We start from the raw sequence: 21,576 nt of genomic DNA, 5'->3' as shown, positions 1-21,576 counted from the left end.
CAGCTTCCGCGCGCGTGCTTTGCAGGCATCGTGCTGGCCGACATCATCGAGAAGTACTTTGTGTCGCCGACGCTGTTCCGCGTGATCCGTCTGGCGCGCATCGGCCGCATCTTGCGTCTGATCCGCGGCGCCAAGGGCATCCGCACGCTGCTGTTCGCGCTGATGATGTCGCTGCCGGCCCTCTTCAACATCGGCCTGCTGCTCTTCCTGGTCATGTTCATCTACGCCATCTTCGGCATGGCCAACTTCGCCTACGTCAAGCGGCAGGCGGGCATCGACGACATGTTCAACTTCGAGACCTTCGGCAACAGCATGATCTGCCTTTTCCAGATCACCACCTCGGCCGGCTGGGACGGCCTGCTGAGCCCCATCCTCAACAACTCGCCCGAGGAGTGCAACCCGCACGTGCCGCACACGGGCACCAGCCAGCGCGGCAACTGCGGCAACCCCTCGGTGGGCATCACCTTCTTCGTCACCTACATCATCATCTCCTTCCTCATCGTGGTCAACATGTACATCGCCATCATCCTGGAGAACTTCAGCGTGGCCACCGAGGAGAGCACGGAGCCTCTGAGCGAGGACGACTTTGAGATGTTCTACGAGGTCTGGGAGAAATTCGACCCGGAGGCCACGCAGTTCATCGAGTACGCCAAGCTGTCCGACTTCGCCGACTCCTTGTCGGAGCCCCTGCGCATCGGGAAGCCCAACAAGATCAAGCTGATCTCCATGGACCTGCCCATGGTCAGCGGCGACAAGATCCACTGCCTGGACATCCTCTTCGCCTTCACCAAGCGCGTTCTGGGCGAGTCGGGCGAGATGGACGCCCTCAAGCAGCAGATGGAGGAGAAGTTCATGATGGCCAACCCGTCCAAGATCTCCTACGAGCCCATCACCACCACGCTGCGGCGGAAGCAGGAGGACGTGTCGGCCGCCGTCATCCAGCGTTGCTACCGGAGGCATCTGGTATGCCGCCAGGTGAAGGCCGCCTCCTACCTCTACCGCCGGATCACCACGCCGCGACACGCGCCGGCCCGGGGCGACGACGAGGCAACCGACGGCGAGGAGGAAGAGGAAGAGGCGCCCGAGAAGGAAGGCCTGATCGCCGCGATGATACGTGAGAACTACGGCTCCGGGTTGGTCGGATTGGAGCGGTCCGAGGCCTCCTCCGCCTCGTCGCCGCCGTCCTACGGCAGCGTAACGCGAGCCACCGCCGCGCCGTTTACCCCCCAAGGCGGAGACGAGTGACGCGGGTACAGTCCCGTAGGAGCAAAAAAAACAAATGGAGGACTTTGTGGAAAAGTGAATGATGCGGCTACTAGCGGGGCACCCAAAAAGCGTGAAGATATCAACGTGGCGGGGCTTGGAACAACTTTACTCGCTTTTCATGTTACTTCCTGCCCCCTGCTGATCGCCCGGAGAACTGCAGTAACTTCTTCTCGGGGCCCCCCAAACACTATATCACTCATGTATTTTATCGGCCGGGAGCTGCGTTCACGACGTTAGCGACCTAAGCTGCGCAAGTGTTAGCTTGCGAGTAAAGCGACGCGAGCTCAGCTTAGCAAAGGTTTTGTTAGGAAAAAGTAGAACTTTGTTGACAGTCTTTTCATAGCAGTACGATTATTACAACTATTTTTTATATTTTTTAGCGTAACTTGACAAGGGAGAAAAAAAAAGGCTTTGCAGCTTTTCCTCAGTGGAACTGTGACACTTTCACAGAAGACGACAACAATAATCTTTTTTTTTTTTTAAATGTTTTTCTTCACGGTCATGACACATTGACAAAAACTACCCTCAAACCTACAGCGTTTTTGCGATCTGCGGACGGCCGGATGCTAAGATATCACTCGCTCAGAAGGAAAAAGACGACGGTTGTCAAATGTCGACACGCTGACGTTACGTTTTGTGCTCGTCGCACGCCGTCATTGACAAAAGTACGTCCGACCGCCAACCAAAGTAGACGACAATCAGCAAAAACTTTCCACCAACACAATTATTCTTAAAATGAGAGCTATAGCGCGACTCATTTTTAGCCGCACATCCACTGAAAAAGGGAATTATTGTCTTTTGGTCTGTTTGGTGACTACACAAAGTGAAAAATTCCCTGACTGAAGTCTCCAAACAACCCACATGAGTACATTTGCGCGCACACACACACACACAAATTATGGAGTTTCTCCCAAAGAATGGTTCACATCAATGTCATGTTTGTCTACTTCATAATTTATTTATCAATGACTTTGTTCCCCGCTTTATTGTTTAGTTTTCTACGAACACTCAGACACTTTTTTTTTTTTGCACAGAGAAACATGAAGGGAAACCCCCCCCCCCCCAACAACCAAGCGTGAGGAGCAATAAAAGCTCGGCCGGAGACCTGGAAGCTTCGATAGTGACACTTTCAGGACCATCCGGGAACAGAAAATGCACAAATGCACTGCTTGGGTGGGCGCAGAACGCTCAGTTCTTCTTTGTGTCAAAGTGGTGGTTTTGTCCTGACCCCGCCCCTCAACACCCCCCCCCCCCACCCCCCGCACCACCACCAAAACGGAACCTGACGCCACCTGGATTTTTATTCTGCTGTTGAAAGCAGAAGTTAGCTTACGAAGTGTCGCCGTGGTGTTCGGCTGCGCTGCGCTGAAGGGCTCTTTTCGGTAGCAATAGACCGCGAGTGTGCCTGCCTGCCGCCACCGCACTCAATGACACTCCACGCCGTCATTAGCGCCCCTTTTGTTGTCCCCGGGACCCCGTGCCTCTAAGGTGGCTCCCGATTGGCTGATGAGCATCCGGACAAAAAAAAAAAAAACACCTTTTGAAAATAATTCTGTTCATAGATGGTCAAATAAGCACTTGTCGCTGTGCTGTGGTTCCCCCAGTGGCAGAGAGGCAGACATGTTTACGTTGTGATAGTAATTCAAATTTATAATTATTATGCAGTGGTGACTTGAGATATAAGCAATCAAAAGTCTGTTAAGCTTAATGCTCACAATTGACATGCGAACAGTTAGCGTTGATAGCCAAGCTTCAAGAAGCTATTTAAACACACGAGGTGGAGCAACACGTAAGACAGACAATATCATCATACTCACAGGTTTAATGCTTCGCATTCTGTTCAACGGTATTACTCTAAGTTTTTAATAGAGTACAATATTCGAGAGTGCTATTTATTCCTTGTTAAAAGCACAAACGCGTTTTCTTTTTTAGGGGGCGTTTGTAACAGATTAACGGCGTCTCCATTCCTTTCAATGGGGAAAGCATGCTCACAGAACAAATTCAACTCGTATCTGAAGGCACCACTGTAATAAAAAGAATAAATAATAAATAACACTTTTGTGCTCAAGAGTGACGTTTTGTTATTAGGAAGTAGGTATTTTTTAATTCAAATATGTATTCGTTTATTTTTGCAATTAAAAAATGCTCATTTTTAGTTGTAATATTTATGATTAAGTGTTTTATTTATATTTGCAAGGAATTAATTAACCCATAATTTAATTAGAAAAAGGAATAATGAAAAAAAAGTGAACAAATGCATTTACTTCCAGGAAGACTAAAGGAGGCAGCCCAAAAGAAAAGACATAAAGCACTCAAATCTAATCATATAAAAGCACCTTATTTATTTTTATTTATTTTTTTATGCGTTTGTTGGGCCGTTTGTTCTTCTCTTTAAGGGCAAAAGTTCTGGTGATTGACAGGTCTGTGTTTCAGGAAGATTCCGTCACATGCATACCGACTCGGTCCATTTGGTGCTACCGAAGGGGTGCGGAAAGTTCCGGACCAGAGGGGGCTAATATGCCTTGCAGCCTTCCTTTTCCTTTTCAAAATAAAGGCTGCTTGGTCATCTTGTAACCCCAACAGAGTGCACTGGAACCTTCCAACAACAAACATCTGAACCTTGTTCTCATTTTATGGACAAAAAATCAACTCTGTCAACGTTTGTACCCACTCCCCTTCAAACCGGATTCATACTGGTTTGACACAGGTGTCAAACTTGGTCAATGCAAGTGTCACACTGGTGACAGCACTGAATTTAGTGTTGTTCAAGACCAGTGTCATACTGGTTCAGAACTGATGTTGCATTGGCTGAAAACTGATTCAAAACCTGTGCCATCCTTATACGATACTTGACTTGATACTGGTTTAAAACTGATGTCAAACTGGTTAAACATCGGGGTCACATTGGTTCAACACTGGGTTCGCACTGGTACCCTGCAGGTGTCGTACAACACTGGTATTATGCTGGTTCAACACTGGTTCACACAAGTGTTGTACAACACTGGTGGCAAATTGGTTCAATGTGGGGTCAAAACCAGTGTCATATCAGTTCAACACTGCTGTCACACAGGTGTCATACGTGTTTGATACTGGTGAATTAATGGTGTCATATTGGTGTCAGAGTGGGTCCACACTGGTTTGCCACAAGGTGGTCAAATACCGACAGGAAGTGACTTGTTGGTGACAGAGACGGAGGAGTCTTCTGTCCTAAGGCCATTTTGTGCTTGGAGTGTCTCTCCAAAGAAGTTTCTGGAACGCAAAACACCAACGGAACACAACAAAAAAAATGATTTAAGTCATCAAAAAATCTTGGAGTTTTTCAGACTTTTTTTGCCAGTAAAACAAAAACTTGGAGTGAAGAAGGAGAAAGTTGTGCCTCAGTAACCCCTCCACTTATCTCCACCCCGGTGTTTTACAAACATGATGATGATGACAATAAATAGATCCACTTTTTAGTACTTTGAGTTGTAATACTCTTTAGTATTTTGCAAATAAATGTCTGTATTTAAAACATCCTGCGGTAAATAAACCAGACACAAATCCAGTAAAACGGTCTCATCGCTTTTTGTGTGTGATTGTGTGCGTGCCTGTGCTTGGTGCGTGTTGATGTTACGTGTGTTTGTAGGAGTTCATCTGTTTGTTGTCTGCTGTGTATGAATTTGTGTTTGAATGCGCGTGTCAACGTATTCGTCGAGGATTTTATAACACATTAAACGCATTAATATTTCAACGTTTATGATTTAGGTGAACATACCTGTCAACTTTTCGGAGTGCCAACCTGTACAAACTACCAAAAAAAAAACTTATAAAGAGCAAAAAAATCCTTATAACATACCAAAGCATTTTATATGTCAAAATAACGGCAGAAAAAACCACGACATTTTAACGATATTTATTGTAGATCTCCATAATACAATGTCTGGTTAATGTCTAATCATCATTCTACTTCGTAGCATTACTGTGTTCAGAGTTGTAATTCCTGCGTTACTTTTTTGGAAAGTTACCAGAAATGAAAGCATTCGAGTAGACTAGCACCATTCTGGGTAAAAGCAAACGGAACTACCTGTTAGGGGAAGAAAAAAACCCCGGAAATTTTCAGAATGCGTATGAATTGTGCGATACGTCCATATACGTAAGATTCACCACAAAATCCGTATGAACTATGGCTAAACCGTATGAGTTGACAGGTATGGTTGAATATCTTTTTACAGCGCTGTTACTCTCGCCTTTACCGATACGACTACAGCGCCATCTTGTGGTCCACTGATGTAGTTGCGAGTCTGCAAAAGTACAAAATACGACATGAATTTTTGTAATGTGGCTTATTGATAACACCTTTCAATGATGTTCTTCATGAAAACATGTATATTGTGTGTGTGTTTCTCTCTCTCTCTCTTCTCTCGCTCTCTCTCTCTCTCTCTCTCTAGATAGCGAGAGAGAAATCTGATTTAAAACAAATAGTTTTAGATCAGAACTACTGCAGTGTGCAAGAGTGGGTTTTGGCTTAAATCCAGATTATGTTCCACCCCGGATCGCGTCAACTCTTCTCCTGCCACGTTTTTTTTAAATCACTCCAAACAGTGGAAGCTTTCTACGAACATGATTGGCTGAAATCTTTTCAACCTTGCCCATTTGGCTATTTAGCAACACCGATTGGTTGAGTGCTTGGCCAATCATAATCACGGTCGGTATTCAGAGCGTCGTTGGTCTCCAAGCTAGCTGCGGCTCCATCCATTCACTTCTTTCCGAACAAAATCCCCCCGGTGTCAATCAAAGTTGCCGTTAGCTTAGCCTGTTAGCTGCTTGTCACTCGATATAATCCTATCAGTGAATTTACGACACAATGGCTCCGAAGAAAAGTCCCAAAACGCATTCCAAAAAAGGTTTGTGTTCTGTCTTACTAGCGAACGAGTCTGAGTCCGCGAACGTCAGGCACGTCTATTCTATCCCGGATTCTCTTAAACATTTTGCCGATTGTCGACGTTGTCTCTTTTCGGGCCCAAAACACGTTCGTAGTTTTAAACTTGAAGAATCAATCATTTATTCGGCAAACATTTTCACTTGTACTAAGGTCGCGCGTTTCCACCTCCAGCCTGTGAAAGGTGCAACAAGCTTAACCCGGCAACGTTCGTCTTTAAACTGTTTCGAACCAACACTACAGTGTGTGTTTAATATAAATATGTATTTGTGTACTTTGTGCTCGCCGTATGCAGCATTAATTCGGACACATTGATGGAATTTTTTTTTTGGTGGCGCCTAATTTGCCTCGCAGCAAGAGACGGATAAACGTGAAGATTTTCTGTTTGGATTTGGTCTCGCTATCTCGCGCTTCCAGTGGCCAGGGACATTTTGCGAGGTGCTAACAGATCCACCACACGGATTAGTTGTGAGGCATTTGCTGATTTGCGTTACCGCAACATTCCTGGAAGTCGCCCCGTCAATGACGTCAGGATTCTGTGCTTGGCTAGCTAAAGACGACACCGATTTCCTTTTTAACAATTCACTTTCGTCATATTTACATATATGAACGTGACGTCAAGCCTTTATATTCACTAAAAATATCTTTTACTTCATATTCTGTTGTTTTACTGATGTACACTTCAACACCTCACTTCCCTCTGGTGCACTTCCCCAAATCTAGTATTAAACAGTTCATTAAAACAATTCAGTTAACACCAAGTATATACGCCATGATTTAAGTGCGAGTCCAAGCAAAACTAAGTCAAATTGGACATCTTTTGACCAAACTCTCGTGTAGACGTTAACCTGAGGTCCACTGTATCCTGCTCCTTGAAGGAGGTCCGTGGACAACCTATTTGTAGTTTTATATATGCCCATGACAGCATTGCTAAAACAACAAATCTAATAGTGGCCCGAGGCTCTTGCACAGTGCCTTACTTTGTCCTCTGTGGCATCTCACACACAGAGAAACACGGAACGCTGCGAGGTTTGTCGGCTCTAAGAATAGTGGGGGGGTTCAGGTTCTGGACCAATTGGTCGGTGCGAGGACGGCGAGGAGGAGGTGCTTGTGTCTTCCCTGATGATTGATTCGCCACCATCCTGCCCGTTGGTCACTCGTCGTCTTGTTGTCACCTCTTTGGAAGTTTCCTTCCCATAGTTCGCATCATCCGCCGGGCTCTTTTGTGAACGTGCTGTTGAGAATTCAATGCGTTAGTTTGACGGGCTTCTCGGAAGGTTTGCTCCATGCAGCGCTACCGCCACTATGGCGCCTCCACTCCCTCCGCAACCTCCTTGGCCGCGCCGGCGGAGGAGCCCCACAGCACCCAGGAGGCGCTGAACGCTCATGAGCAAGTGTGTGAGGAGCAGGTGGAGCCGATTGTAAGTGAGGAGGCTCAGGATGGCCTCGAGAAGACAGGTAGGACCAGTGTGATCGTCAAACTGGACTTTGGTTCTGCTGCTTCTTCTCCGGGTCACTTAATTTGCTTCTGCTAGGAGGAGACATTTTGGAGGAGGCTGCAGCCACGCAGCAGGCTCCTCTGTTCTCTGGTGGGTGAAACCCTTCGGGGATGGACTCGGTTTGGTTTGGCATGAATCGGTTTGCTTTGGTTTGACCAGGTTGAGTTCCAATGCGTTCCGACTTTCACCTTTAACATTTGAGCTAGATGCATTTGTGATTGGGAGATGAAGCCGACGGGATTGTCGTGTTTGAAGCTCTCAGCTGCTTCCCGAGGAGCAGCTGTTGTTGGACCCCGCCCCCCGTCGGGCTGGAGTTAAATATGTTCCCGGGTCACTTTGACCTCTGCTTTTTTTGTGACGCTTGGAAAAAAGGTGTTGGTAACTTGAAACTGTAAAGTGCCAACCGTGATTACTAATAACTGCCGTGTGTGTTAAATGAATGTGTGTTTGATGTGTTATGTAATTAACGAGGGCCAGCACATAACATGAGCAGCACGTCTGCTTGACAGGTGGCCATGTTGGAATCGAGGCTCCAGTCTTCCCGCGCTTCCATTTTGTATGCTTGCATGTGTTTTTCCCTCCACACATTCCAAAAATATGAACGTCCTGTTCTTTGACGACCCCAAAAGTGTCCGCGGGACATGCTAACGTTAGCGTCGATTGTTGCAGTTTTACAACCAAACGGGTCTTTGAAGATAAACAGTGAGGCAACACGTGCAGATGGAGAATACAACAGCGCTCACGGGAATATATTCTTTATCCTCTGCAAACGTGGACAGGATCGGTTATGTGATTTTTTTTTCAGCTGATATCGGCTTTTCAAACTTCTTAAGTCAAAAAATACCAAAGAAAATGTAAGACAATTGAGAACATTTGGATATGGTCGTCTTTTTTTTTTTCTTCGCTGCGTTGCATCTCAGAGGTTTTGGATCAGGTCTCGGGAATCTGCATTTATTCAAAATCAAGTGACGAGACTTGGACTCGGGTGCAAAAAAATATAAAATCGGGACATCCCAAAATATTACTGAATATTACAGCATTTTGCAGAGTCAGTTACTCGATTAGTAGTAGTCTCTGTAACTATACTGCCTCCTGGTGGGCAAGGAGGGTCCACCAGAAGGAGCAGCACAATGAATTGAAATGCAACACTATGGAAGCAGCAAAAATAATAATAATAATAATAATAATAATCATCCTGAGCACTCAAACAAACGGATGAAATGTATTCACGGCCGAATGATGCGTTTGACGTGTTGTGTGTCGTCCTCAGAGGCAAAGCCGCCGGAAAGCAAGAGCAGCAAGAAGGCGGCAGGAGGAGACGTGGGGGCAGGAGCCAAGTATTCCGTCTTCACCTGGTTTGCGGTGCTGGCGCTGTTGGGGGTTTGGAGCTCTGTGGCCGTCGTCTACTTTGACATCGTCGACTACGACAGTGTCGTCGGTAAGTGTTTGCAAGGCGATAACGGCGGCGCCGAACGTGTTCGTTATTCGGATGATTTTCGGGCCTGCGAAGAAGCGAGAAGATGACGCTCAGATTTTGTTTCCTGTCATCTATATCTATTTTGTGTGTGTCGTCTACACGCAGCCCGCGCTCAGGAATTTCGTATGAACTTTACACAAGTTTTACAAGGTACGCTGTTTTTTTCGATGTAAAGACAAGTGTCTTTTTTCCACTTCCTGTTTCCTTCGTATACATCCCACCTTCAAGGTTCTCCTGAAGTACCACAACTCCACCCTTTTTTTTCCCCTTCACTTCATCCAACTTTGCCGCCAAAAAGGCCTGAACAAAAGTACTCTAGAACACATAAATAAGAACCCAAACGCTTCTCATTGTGTGTCGTCTACTCCCATGTGAATCCGCCGTCATTCTTGTCGTCATTCCAGACCCACAAAAAAAAAACGGTCACGTTCATCATAATTTTTTTTTCTACTTTCCGCTGCAGGGAAGCTGACAGCCTACGACACAGACGGAGACGGCGACTTCGATGTGGAGGATGCCAAAGTCCTGCTCGGCAAGTCCCCGCTTATGTTTTTTCCTATTGAGGTGGTTCACGGTAACGTGCCCCCACGCGTCTTAGCGCGGCGCTTCGACTCGTGAAAAAAAAAAAGCTTGCGGAGGCCTTCGAGTAAAAAAAAAAAAATGACAACAGGTAACAACTATGGCGTTCCACCATCATCCTCGATTCTCATTTCTGATAGCTCGTGAAATAATCTGGCTCACGTGAACATTTTTCAGAGTTTCAATGTACAACCTTTCATCGTCTTTTTGTTTTGCGGGTCACTTGTCAACCAAATTTGGGGAGTGACGGCGTGATGCCAGCTCGCCAAACAGGAGAACAAGGCTGATTCTTTTAATCTCATCAAAGTAGGGCTGCAACTAAGAATTATTTTGTTGCTTCATCGATGAATTGGTTTAAAAAAAAAAATACTAATCAGGTTTTCCAGCCCGATATTCAAAATCAGGAGTCGCGGGTGAGCTGTAGCCTCTCCCGCAAGACATTGGATGAGCGGTGGTGGACTGATCAGGTTACATGGTGCGTGAAAGGGTTCAAAACGAAAGTCCACGCTGAGTTTGAGGACGCGGCGAAACAGAAACAGGAAGTCGAGGTTGTCGGCTGCCGGCCGTGTGAACGACGACTTTAACTCCCTTTCCTTTCTTTTCCCTCCATCATCGCCATCCTTTGTTTGATGACATGCTTCATCCCTCACTTCTTGTTTCATCCTTTCATTTTTTTTTTCAAGTTACCTTCCATCCCTTCCTCTCCATCGCCCCCTATCTTCTCTTCTATTGTCTCTCTCTCTCTTGTCAGGTCTGACCAAAAATGGCGATGCTAGCTCGCAAGGCGAGTCTCTTGAGGAGGTTGTAAATATTTTGGCAGAGGAAGGTTCTGATTGGATGTATGGCTTCTTCACCTTCCTCTATGACGTAGTCAGCTCGCCTATAGAGCAGGGCGGGGAGGAGGAGGAAGAGGAGGAGGAGGAGGAAGATGGCGAGGAAGAGGCAGCGGCGGCCAGGAGGCGCCAACAGGGCAGTGCTTCTTACCTTGATGACGTGGAAGTCAAAGGGGTCATACTGGACCTTCAGAACCAATAGGAGGACAGGAAGCAGGACCGAGGACCTAATGGAGGACACACTTGGCAAATTGGGTGGACTTGGGGGGTGGAGGGGGGTATTTTTGGGGCGGTACTCCTAATGAATCGTTGAATTTGACGTTGGACCCAAGCTAGCAAAACATGTCAACATTTTTACGGGATGGAGTGAAACCTTGTATTTGTATGTTTTCCAGAAGGTCAAATGAAGTTCGCCTTGAAAGTTTTGACGTTCTGATACAAAGTGAAATATTATCCCAAGCGCCCAAAACGGTTTTTTGTAACAGTCAAACGATGTAAACTTGCAACCTGCACACCCCCAACACGGACGCTAACGTGATCAAAGATCCATTTGCATCCTCACCCCCCACCCCCATTTTTATTTATTATATTTTCAGTTTTTGGGAGTGGACATGTTTTCACATTTGACAAGGGAAACCTCAAGTTCATTTTTTTCCCCCAACACAGAGAAAAGTGTGTCGGCGCCGTCGCCGAATGATCCTACGAGCTTCGCACATTTAAGGCGTCACTGACAAACGCCCTGTGCTGTTTTGTCGCTTCAGATGGCAGGCGGTTAAAAGCTTCCCGCAGGAGGCAGGCGTACAGGAAAGGTACACGTCGAGAGCATCGGGTGACGTCGTGCATGTCTCTGAGGTGCTGTGAGGCGTGCCGGACGCTCAACGTTGCGAGTGTCGAAAGTGGAAACGAGCCAACGTTGCTTTTTTTGTTGTTGTTTGATGAAGACGAAGAAGGTCTCATGCACACATAGCGACACTTTAGCTTTGCTTTTTGATCCGGAAGTAGAATGACACTCAAATGTTTGTTGCCATGGTAACCTAACCACCTGCAACGGGCCACTCGACTCAAGTCGGACTTAAGGCGCCAATTTTGGGACCCGACTCGGCCTTGACGAGTGTTGCATGTTTGCCTTTTGGAAAAAAAAAATCTGCATTTCCAAGATTTTTTTTTTTTTGATCCAATGGAGAAAAAATTGCTGACGTCGCCATTATCGAAAACTGGCATCCGTTTCTGAAAACTGTCTGTCTGTGTGTGAAGTGCTTCGAGAAATGGACGAGGAGCCTGATGAGATGAACGAAGGTAGCGTGGGAGACGGCGGTCACATGACTTTGTGGAAGTGTCGGTGCGATGCTGGCATCTTAGCAGCAGCTCTGTCTATTTTTTTCGTTTGTTTCGTTTGTTTTGTCTTTTTGTTTCCCGTGTGGCGTCCCAGACGAGATTGCAGCAGAAACAACTTTGCGGAAGAACGCAACCCGAGGTAGAAAATCTCCCACCTGCATGTGTGTGAACCTCGCTTTCACCGCAAACGCATTTCGCCTCGGTTTGCACCTCCAAATTGGCTTGGCTGCTCTGCTAACTCATCCCCCCCGGTTACCACTCGCGCTCCATTCCCTTTGACGCCGACTATATTCCCGACTACAGAACTTCCTATCCGAGACGACACGTTGCGCTCTGCCCTACAAGAAGAACTGAGCGCCGTCCACGAGAAGACCGAAGCCAAGAGGATCGCCCGCATCGCGCTCGCCGAAATCAAAGCCTTTCTCGTCGACGAGGACCGAGGCAGGGAGACGGCCTGGCAACTCAAGATGAAGACGCTGGAGGTTGCCCAGGAGCAGCTTAAGCTTCAAAAGGAGAGGATAGCGGTGGAGACGGAGAGGATGGAGGTAGAGAAAATTAGGATGGCGGTGGAGAGAAAAAAAATGGAGTGGGAGAGGGCCGAGAAGGAAAGGATGGAACGGGAGGAGGCTGAGAGCGAGAGAAGGGAGTGGGAAAAGACGGAGCGGGAGAAGGCCGAGAGAGAGAAAAAGGAGTGGGAAAAGGCGGAGCAAGCGAAACTTGCTTTACAGAAAGCCAAGCAGGAACAGGAACAGCTTGAAAAAGAGAGGGAGCACTTGGTTCGGGAACAAGAGGCCACCAAGGAAAGGGAAGAGAGGGAGCGCTTGGCCGCAGAGAAGAGCGAGCGGGAAAGAAAAGAAAGGGAGCGACTACAAAAAGAACAGATGGCCAAAGAGCGGGAAAGGATGGAGAAAGAAAAGCTGGAACAGGAACGGGAGAAGGCGGAGAGGGAAAGGCAAGAAAAAGAAAGAGCGGAGAAAGAAATCCTCGCGAAAGAGAGAGCCCGGCTGGCTCAGGAGAAGGAGAAGGCGGCCAGAGAGAAGGAACTTCTGCGTCTTTCTCGGGAGAAGGCCGCCCGGGAGAAGATGGAGCCGGAGCGGCCCGACGCGAGGAAAGCAAATAGCACTCAGACCCCGGAGGAGAAAATTCAGCGAGCCGGCGTGACTGCGGTCAGGAAAGAAAAGGCCGTGGTTGCTGACAAAATGGCCACCAGTGGGAGGAAGAAGTAAACCCTTCTTTTGCACATGTTTGGACTCTTCTTATTTTTGTCTCTGGCGAGGCTCTGTTTAGAATCAGTGGACTCGATAGTTGGTTTAGGCGAGAGAAAAAAAAGTTTTGAAACACGACTCAGTGTTGTCTTGAAATTGCGTGGACCTTCAATAATACCGCTCAATTTTGAACAAAAATGACGGGGGGAAAACGAACTACTGCTTTGGCACCATTTTCATGTTGAAGTGAGGTGAGGAGCTTCATTTAGTCCAGGAACCTTTATCGAACTGAAAAGTAGTGCTTTGCCGCCCTCCTGTGATATCGACAAGCCATTCAACCTTTCTGGGTGGGGATCAGTTACTCTCAGATTGTCTCGATTTTAATTCTTGATTCCCCCCCCACCCCCCCCCCCCCCAAAAAAAAAAAAGCTTTTCGAGTTAGCATCATTGTTTCCTCATTTTCAAGATGCGTTGTGGGAAGCGTGATGAAATTGTCCACTCATTGGAAACCGATGGGGTAGATCACGAGTGATTCCCAATACAGCCAATCGGTTGCTTTTGCTGCGAAATCGTTGATTCATTTGTGTTGTTGTTGTTTTAATCTCTCATGTGTGCATGTGCACTGGAAACTCCGCCACTCCTTTTCTGGAACATAATTTCCCTCCAAAGTGTAAAATAAAACTTCAAATGGTGCTGTTCTCCGGCTTCTTCACATATTTAAAAACATACATTCGGTTATTTAAGACTTCATTGGTGTGTGTTAATATCACCACGTCATACTTTTCGGAAATGAATTCCACGTTTACTGTGAACCACCTCATTTATGCTTCTGACGTCACGTGACATCACACGTCCGTTCATATTCCAAGTTTGACCACATGACACGACAAAGGGCGCGCTTGTGAGCTGCTCCTGCCTGTGTTAGTGTGTGTTCACATTTATGAGGGAGTGAACAATATGTGAGCAGTTTCTGTGTCTTTGTCATATTATCACATCTACAAACAGGCCTGAAAGCGCCACGCCAGGGGCAGCCAACTGAAGAGGGATCAGGTGAACACACACACACACACACACACACGCGCACACAAGTGGTGGGATGTAACGCAGGTACACTAGTGCCCTGACTCAGTTTTTCAATGTTATAGGGGAAGCTGGAACAGATTAACAGCACTTCCATTCATTTCAATGAGGAAAGATGATTTGAGATGCAAGGGTTTTATAAACATGGTCACAAAATGAATTTATCGCCCAAAGCACCGCTGTACTTTTTTCCACCTCTGACACACACAAACAAACGGATGACCAACATTGGAAAAGATTTTAGGACCAATTAAAAGAACTTCACTTTTGTTGGGGTTTATTCATTCATTCATTCATTCATTCATTCATCTTCCGAGCCGCATGATCCTCACTAGGGTCGCGGGGGGTGCTGGAGCCTATCCCAGCTGTCTTCGGGCAGTAGGCAGGGGACACCCTGAATCGGATGCCAGCCAATCGCAGGGCACACAGAAACGAACAACCATTCGCACTCACACTCACACCTAAGGACAATTTAGAGTGTTCAATCAACCTGCCACGCATGTTTTTGGAATGTGGGATGAAACCGGAGCACCCGGAGAAAACCCACGCAGGCCCGGGGAGAACATGCAAACTCCACACAGGGAGGCCGGAGCTGGAATCGAACCCGGCACCTCTGCACTGTGAAGCCGAAGTGCTAACCACTAGACTACCGGGCCGCCCTGTTGGGGTTTAAATGAAGCAGAAAAAAATTGGAGCATCCATCTTTTGGTAGCATCTACACGATCATGGAGGGAGGTCAGTTGGTTCAAGTTTTTGGCTCTGGCAGGGAAATACATCCGGGTGTAATCATCATCAGAGCAACCGCAGGACATTCAATGGAAGCGGCTGAACGACGCACTGAGAGGGAGCATGATCAATGAAAAATCAAGGACCAAAGATGGAGCCCTGAGGGACTCGGCACTGAATGGGAGCAAAGGGAGAAAAATCATTACACTGGACAACAGCATATTTTAATCAGACTTTATGTATCCATAAAGATACCGTTTCCGCTGATTTTAAAAATGCCTTGACTGTTTTTAGAGCACATCAGGCTTTTGAGGTAATTTTTTGTTTTTTTTGTTTCTACCACAATCCACATCATGAGACTTAGACGACACCTAACAATGGCTCAACAGTACCTTCCCATTGCGATGCTTCAAACAGGACATTCTCAGATGGGAACTGGCCACTGGCTTTAGAGTGTCACAGGGTGTCAACAGCAGGTTGCAACAGAGCTACAGAGAGACTGGAAGAGTCACAGAAAGACATAGATCGATGCTCAAGGTTACATGATGACAGAAGTGTGCATCCTTCCACTTTCATGATGCATCGCTGTTGCGTGAACTTTTTACATTTTCCATAAATTTCACCTGAAAGCCAAATATTTTTATGACGAAATAGAGAAAAAATGAGAGCAGTTGATTCAGTGCAAAAAAAATCTATAATTTTTTTTCTTGCATCTTTGAAAAAATTATAATGTACGGTAGTAAACACAAATGCAAAGAAAATCAAAAAGGCTAAAAAAATCATCACATTTGTGTCCATTAAAAAAAAGATCAGACATACTCTTTTACAGATGAATTCTCTCCATTATTTGTGTGCTAGAAACTGCTGGAGAGCAGTTGAGCAATCGACAAGCCACAGAGGCACCTGAAGAGCCGTCAGTGGAGGTGCCTACAGAGGAGACCGCAACAGAGGACTCGACTGCTGAAGACCAGTCCACCGACCAACAAGCTGCCGAGCCGCATGGGGAGGAGTCAGTCGAGGTGCCTATGGAGGAGACCACAACAGAGGACTTCACTGCTGAAGACCAGTCCACCGACCGACAAGCTGCCGAGTCGCACGGGGAGGAGTCAGTCGAGGTGCCTATGGAGGAGACCGCAACAGACGACTCACCCACAAGTGTGTGATTGCAACAATTTGCTTGTCACCTTGTCTAAATGCGTGTCATGACACACTTCCTGTGCATTTGCGCATGTGCATGCCAGTCTCTGAAGCTGAAGATGTGGACTCTGAAATCCAAGGTTTGTCCGGCACCCTTCGACAATCTGCTTCATCACCTCTTCAAACGCAAAACTTCTTAATCACTATATCTTCTTTCCCCTCATCTTTGTACATGCTTACATATACATAACGTGTGTGTGTCCTGCAGCTCCTGTTCCCCTGCCTGCGTTTGTAGAAGAAGACTTTGTAGCAGGTGAGTCCAACACAGATGCTGAGGAAAATTTTCCAAAACATTATTGTCGTAGGGGGGGAAAATGAAATAAACGTTTCATAACAAAAGCGTTTCCACATTATTTTTTGGTTTGGAATGGATTAATGGCGTTTACATTCATTTCAATGGGGAGAGATGACTTGATATTTCTGTAATTCTTTGAAATTAAAAAATAGAGTTGCTCTGTTGGTTAGCTATGCTCTCATCTACAACCTGGATTACATCATCCCTCCATCCATTATCCAACCTCACAAGGGTCGCGGGTGTGCTGGAGCCTATTCCAGCTGTCTTCGAGACCAAAACTGCTCAAAACCACATTTTTATATTTAGATTCCAAATTGTTTTTGTTGAGAATGCTACATCTCTTGCGATATTTTATGTTGCAGATGATCCTCGAGAAGACCTGGAGCATCCTTATGGTGTGTCAAATATATCCAAGTTTGGTGTCTTTTGTCCTTCTCAATCGTGACGTCTCCCCTTGATGTCTTTCAGAGGAGGACTTGGACGCCATCGACACGAGCGGGGGTGAGCATATCAGCAGGCAGCTGACAGCCCGACGTGGTTTTGTGTGTTGGTTCAAGTGTTGATGTTTTATGCCCGTAGTCCTGGTGGAGGAGCCGTCGTCTCAGGAGACTGTCGGTAAGCCAGGAAATAACCTGAAGGTTCGGTAAACAAACATGAACTGCTTTTTTTAACATTTTGATTTTGCTGCCAAGTGGAATCTGCAAACGATTTGACGAGCTCCAAGTTGACACAAGAAGGTGTGTTCCCTTTTTTTTTTTTTTTTTTTTAAATTAAAGACGATCCAGATTCAATATGTTTGCTTGAATTTGTTTTGTGCCTCAGAGCCACCGGTGGAAGTGGAGCAGTGGTCCGAGCCTGTTGTAGCACAAGATGAGAATGTTGAAGAGAGCAGCAGCGACCCCGAGGGTGAGCACTTGTACCACAACCACCACAAACGGATTTCACCCTCCAGCCTCACGCTATATTAATAGTCACGATTATTAAATGAGGCTTTCATGGATGCTGCACTGTGGATCTTTGATAACTTAAAGGCTTGTTTTTAAGCTAAAATTAATATTTCGTTTTGTTTTTTTATTTTTTTTGAGGTTTAGCGGAACCTGTAGAAGATCTGCCAAACTCTAAGTCAACACATGAAGAAGGTATGTTCCTTTGGTAAAGTAACCCAAATTCAATGTGTTTGAGTTTGAAATATAGCAAACCCCCATTTATCGCAGGCGCCCTGCAACAGAGCTGCGATATGTAAAGATGGCATAAAAAAATATATCCATCCATCCATTTTCCGAACCGCTTGATCCTCACTAGGGTCCATCATGTTTTATTTCTCCCTCATGTTTTTAAATGCATTTAAAGCGACTGAAACACAGCAAGATAATGAAATACTGTATTTTGCAAAATGCCACAGACAGGCTAACGGAAATTAGCATCAATATTTCAGTAATTTACACACTAAACGCACGAACATATGCAAAAAGACTTATTTTCCTCCGCTCTTGTCACTTTATGCTCTCTGTCTTCCAACAACGAATCAGTTCCACTCTACTTTTGTTGTGCGCCTCAGAGCCGCCGTTTGAGGCGGAGAAGCAGTCTGATCCAGATGAAGCGCGCGGTGAAACTACCAGAGAGAGCGACACCCCCGAGGGTCAGCACGCCGACACACCAACACAAATCGCCGCGCTTTCTGTTCATACCAAAATGAAGGAAGTTTGATTCGACGTGGGCGTTTTATAATTCAAGATGTGGATAGAAAGCAAAGTGTGGAGAGTCTCTGCCACCGAAATTCCCAGGTGCTGTCAGTAAACGGGGCTATCTACGGTGGCCAACAGCCTTAATATTTACACCCAATTCCTCTTCGTTGTGGCCAACTGTGTCTTCTTTGACAATCTCGCCATGTTTTTGTGGTTGAATAAAAAATGGAAAAAAAAAAACCATATACTTTACAGTATATATTGTATGTGGAGCTTCAAAAGCCCATCTAGGGTTGCAGGTTTTCTGTTGCGGCTCATCGAACAATGTACTGTGTATGCCATCCAGCTGGCCCAGAACCTCAGCTCTGATTGGTCGGTTAGCGCAAGTCAAATTAGCAAAGCCGTTGAGCCTACGTTTCAAATGTATAACTTGCCACCGCCTGATGCTGACGGTGTGATCCTTTTTGCCATAGAAACAGCAGACCACACAGCGGCGGAGAAGCCCAAAGAAAAAGGTAAAAGAAGAGACGTCGATTTGTCAAAGAGGTCCAAATCGTTCTTAAGTTCACATTTTGTCCTCCAGCCAAGAAGAAAAAACCCAAACTGCTCAACAAGTTGGACAAGACCATCAAAGCAGAACTGGACGCCGCCGAGAAGCTTCGCAAGAAAGTACATGACAGGAAGGAAGTGACTTGGCTGCGGCCTTCGAATGTACTTCTGTTGACTCCCACGGTCCTTTCGTGTGTGTGTGTGCCTCAGGGAAAAGCGGAGGCGGCGCTGCAAGCCTTTGAGACTTTGATCCAACAGCACCCACAGAGCCCCCGCGCTCACTACGGGAAAGCACAGGTGCTCATTTTCAGGACCACCGCACTGTTGTACCGTCACTCCATATACACTCTTCGTTACACGCATCTAAGAAAAAATGGTTCTCACGCCAAATACACATTCGCATAGTTCATTTGTTAAATAATGTAAACGCAAACGTTGCTGCAAAACGTGTGCTAAAACACGCAGGCGGAGGACGACCTGGCCGAGAAGCAACGCAGCAACGACATGTTGCAGAAGGCCATCGGCAGCTACAGAGACGCCGCAGAGCTTCCGGACGCCACCCCCGACTTGGTCAGAGCGGCCCTCAAGCGACGAGCAGAGCGCCAACAGTTCCTGGGTAACCACATAAGTGTCCGTGTTTCCATGGCAACAAAGCCACACATGCAAAGGGTGACTCTCACCTCATCGGTGCGTCACTAATAGTAATTATTCTATGCCGAGGATAAAGAATATATGACGGGAGTCCTGCATGTGCAGAATCCTGTGGTGGAACCAGCCCCCAAATAACGACAGACTTTTCTATTTGACTAAATTTCCACATATCAGGGCGCATGCGGGGTGCGGTGGCCACGCTGGAGAGGTTGGGGCAGATCTTTCCAGAAGACATAAGTCTGAAGAACGACTTGGGTGTGGCCTACCTGTTGCTCGGCGACAACCAAAGCGCCAAGACTGTCTATGAGGAGGTGAGTAATGTCGCCTGATTCTTCTTCCGCTCTTTTTCCTTAAGTCTCACTGGCGCCATCCGCAGGTTCTGGCGCTTGCGCCAAGCGACGGCTTTGCCAAGGTTCACTACGGCTTCATCCTGAAGTCGGAGAATAAGATCGCGGAGAGCATTCCGTACTTGAAGGTATGTCGATGTGTCGATCGTGTTTGGTTTCCGAGGCAACCGCCACACTTTGAACACATTTGGCCACCAGGAGGGGCTGGAATCCGAGGAGCCTGGCACAGATGACGGACGTTTTTACTTCCACTTGGGAGACGCCCTGCAGAGAGTTGGAGACAAGAGCGTGAGTGTTTGTGAATCACTTTAAAGGGCCAACATTCATTTCATTTTATTATTCTTGGCTTACAAGTATGGTGTGTGTGTGTGTGTGTGTGTGTGTCCGGGCAGGCATACCACTGGTACCAGCTTGGCCACGAGCGAGGGCACTTTGCGTCCGTGTGGCAGAGGTCACTCTACAACGTCAACGGACTCAAGGCGCAGCCCTGGTGGACCCCAAATGAGACTGGATACACCGAACTGATTAAGGTTGGACAGCTTGCAGGATTCACAAGCATGTTCTTCCAGTTCAGGACTCAATGACTGCGTTTGTGTTCAGGCACTGGAGAAGAACTGGAAAATGATCCGGGACGAGGCTATGGTCATGATGGACCAAAAGACGGGCCAGTTTGTACCCGAGGAGGAGAACCTGAGGGAGAAAGGAGAGTGGGGCCAGTACACACTCTGGCAGCAAGGTCCGTTTTTTTTTTTTAACTTCTTCCTCTCGCCTGATCCACATCCACACAGCTAACAATCTTGTTTACCTTCAGGGAAGAGGTCCGGGACTTCCTGTCAGGCTGTACCGAAGACCTGCTCACTACTGGAGAGATTTCCTGAAGCCACCGGCTGCAAGAGAGGACAGGTAGACTCACGAAAGATTTAAATGTAGCCTCAATTCCATTCACTCACTCGTGCATGCTTGTGCGCGTGTAGATTAAGTTCTCAGTGATGCAACCGGGCACGCACGTGTGGCCACACACGGGTCCCACCAACTGTCGACTGAGGATGCACCTTGGCCTCGTCATTCCCAAACAGGGATGCAGGATCCGATGCACAGACCAGACCAGGTAATTTTTTTTTGAAAAAGAACCTTACTGCAGTTTTTTGCCTCGCTATTGCATTCCATTTTTTTAGGTCCACCATCTTTTTTTTTTTTTAATCAAACGCATGCAATAGATGAAACTGTATTCCAATACACACTATTTCGATTCAGAGAGTGGGAGGAGGGTAAAGTCTTGATCTTCGACGACTCGTTCGAGCACGAGGTCTGGCAGGACGCGGACACCTTCCGCCTCATCTTCATCGTGGACGTGTGGCACCCGCAGCTGACGGCGTACCAGAGACAGACGCTAAGCGCCATCTAGACCAGCGAGCTCAGGAAGGACTGCGCACCACTCATGGTTCTTCTGGGTGGTACACACACACACACACAGGCACACAACACACACACTATGACTGACTGTTCATGTTCAATGTTTGTAGAGTTTTATTTGTGGGAAACCACGACTTGGCTGTGACTTGTTCATCCTGTGTTTTCCGACTAGCTCGCTTTTTCCCTTCACTTTTGTACAATCACTACAACCAGCAGATGTTCTAAGAGAGTCTATTTTTATTAAAAATGACACAAGAGAATCACAGTGTTTTTTTTTTTGTTTGTTTGGGGGGGTTGTTTTTGTTCAGGGTTTTTTGTTGTTGTTTTTCCAGTTTGTCCAGGAGTGGGCAGCACCATTTTTCAGAAATCGGCAAATTAAAATATTGAAAATTATTTTCCCCTATAAATAATTACTTCATTTAAATATTAAACCCCAAAAATGCTGCAAGTAATTAAAATAAATAATTTTTGCAAATACATAGTTAACATGTATTTATTCAATTACTGTTATTTATTGTAAA

At 46.5% G+C, this 21,576-nt stretch overlaps 2 protein-coding genes across 7 annotated transcripts in view; both read left to right on the top strand.

The window, feature by feature from the left end:
* Nucleotides 1-2,317, top strand: part of LOC127592878 (sodium channel protein type 4 subunit alpha B-like) — a 53,279-nt gene extending 50,962 nt beyond the window's left edge. For all 4 annotated transcript variants that reach the window (XM_052053916.1, XM_052053913.1, XM_052053914.1 and 1 more), the window contains one exon: nt 26-2,317. In XM_052053916.1, the coding sequence (XP_051909876.1) occupies nt 26-1,245 (1,220 nt within the window). In that variant the 3' untranslated portion in view covers nt 1,246-2,317. The remainder of the gene's footprint in view (nt 1-25) is intronic.
* A 3,623-nt stretch (nt 2,318-5,940) lies between these two features.
* On the top strand, nt 5,941-21,312 carry unm_hu7910 (un-named hu7910). Of its 3 annotated transcripts, XM_052053925.1 has the most exons (29): nt 5,941-6,149; nt 7,193-7,642; nt 7,720-7,773; nt 8,954-9,121; nt 9,266-9,310; nt 9,624-9,692; nt 14,118-14,162; nt 15,777-16,073; nt 16,160-16,195; nt 16,324-16,368; nt 16,773-16,805; nt 16,879-16,911; nt 16,990-17,025; nt 17,103-17,147; nt 17,233-17,316; nt 17,502-17,549; nt 17,969-18,049; nt 18,569-18,610; nt 18,679-18,764; nt 18,855-18,941; nt 19,110-19,260; nt 19,470-19,606; nt 19,672-19,770; nt 19,841-19,930; nt 20,035-20,172; nt 20,243-20,378; nt 20,454-20,545; nt 20,617-20,750; nt 20,897-21,312. In XM_052053925.1, the coding sequence occupies exons 2-29, from the start codon at nt 7,471-7,473 to the stop codon at nt 21,045-21,047; spliced, it is 2,634 nt and encodes an 877-aa protein (XP_051909885.1). In that variant the 5' UTR covers nt 5,941-6,149; nt 7,193-7,470; the 3' UTR covers nt 21,048-21,312. The 3 variants fall into 3 exon arrangements, with proteins under 3 accessions (XP_051909885.1, XP_051909886.1, XP_051909887.1); XM_052053926.1 differs by lacking the exon at nt 9,266-9,310; XM_052053927.1 differs by lacking the exons at nt 7,193-7,642; nt 7,720-7,773.
* The last annotated feature ends 264 nt before the right edge of the window (nt 21,313-21,576 follow it).

Source organism: Hippocampus zosterae, chromosome 20 (assembly GCF_025434085.1).
Source record: "Hippocampus zosterae strain Florida chromosome 20, ASM2543408v3, whole genome shotgun sequence".
Taxonomy (NCBI): domain Eukaryota; kingdom Metazoa; phylum Chordata; class Actinopteri; order Syngnathiformes; family Syngnathidae; genus Hippocampus; species Hippocampus zosterae.
Note: the sequence above shows the minus strand (reverse complement) of the source record. Positions and strands in the feature narration are given on the sequence as shown.

Bases quoted from the DNA above. Each gene is read 5' to 3' on its own strand.
- unm_hu7910 (XM_052053925.1), top strand. From the start codon at position 7,471: ATGCAGCGCTACCGCCACTATGGCGCCTCCACTCCCTCCGCAACCTCC. The intron at 9,693-14,117 runs GCAAGTCCCCGC...ATCTACAAACAG, and splicing joins GGATGCCAAAGTCCTGCTCG to GCCTGAAAGCGCCACGCCAG. The intron at 18,765-18,854 runs GTACATGACAGG...TGTGTGCCTCAG, and splicing joins CCGAGAAGCTTCGCAAGAAA to GGAAAAGCGGAGGCGGCGCT.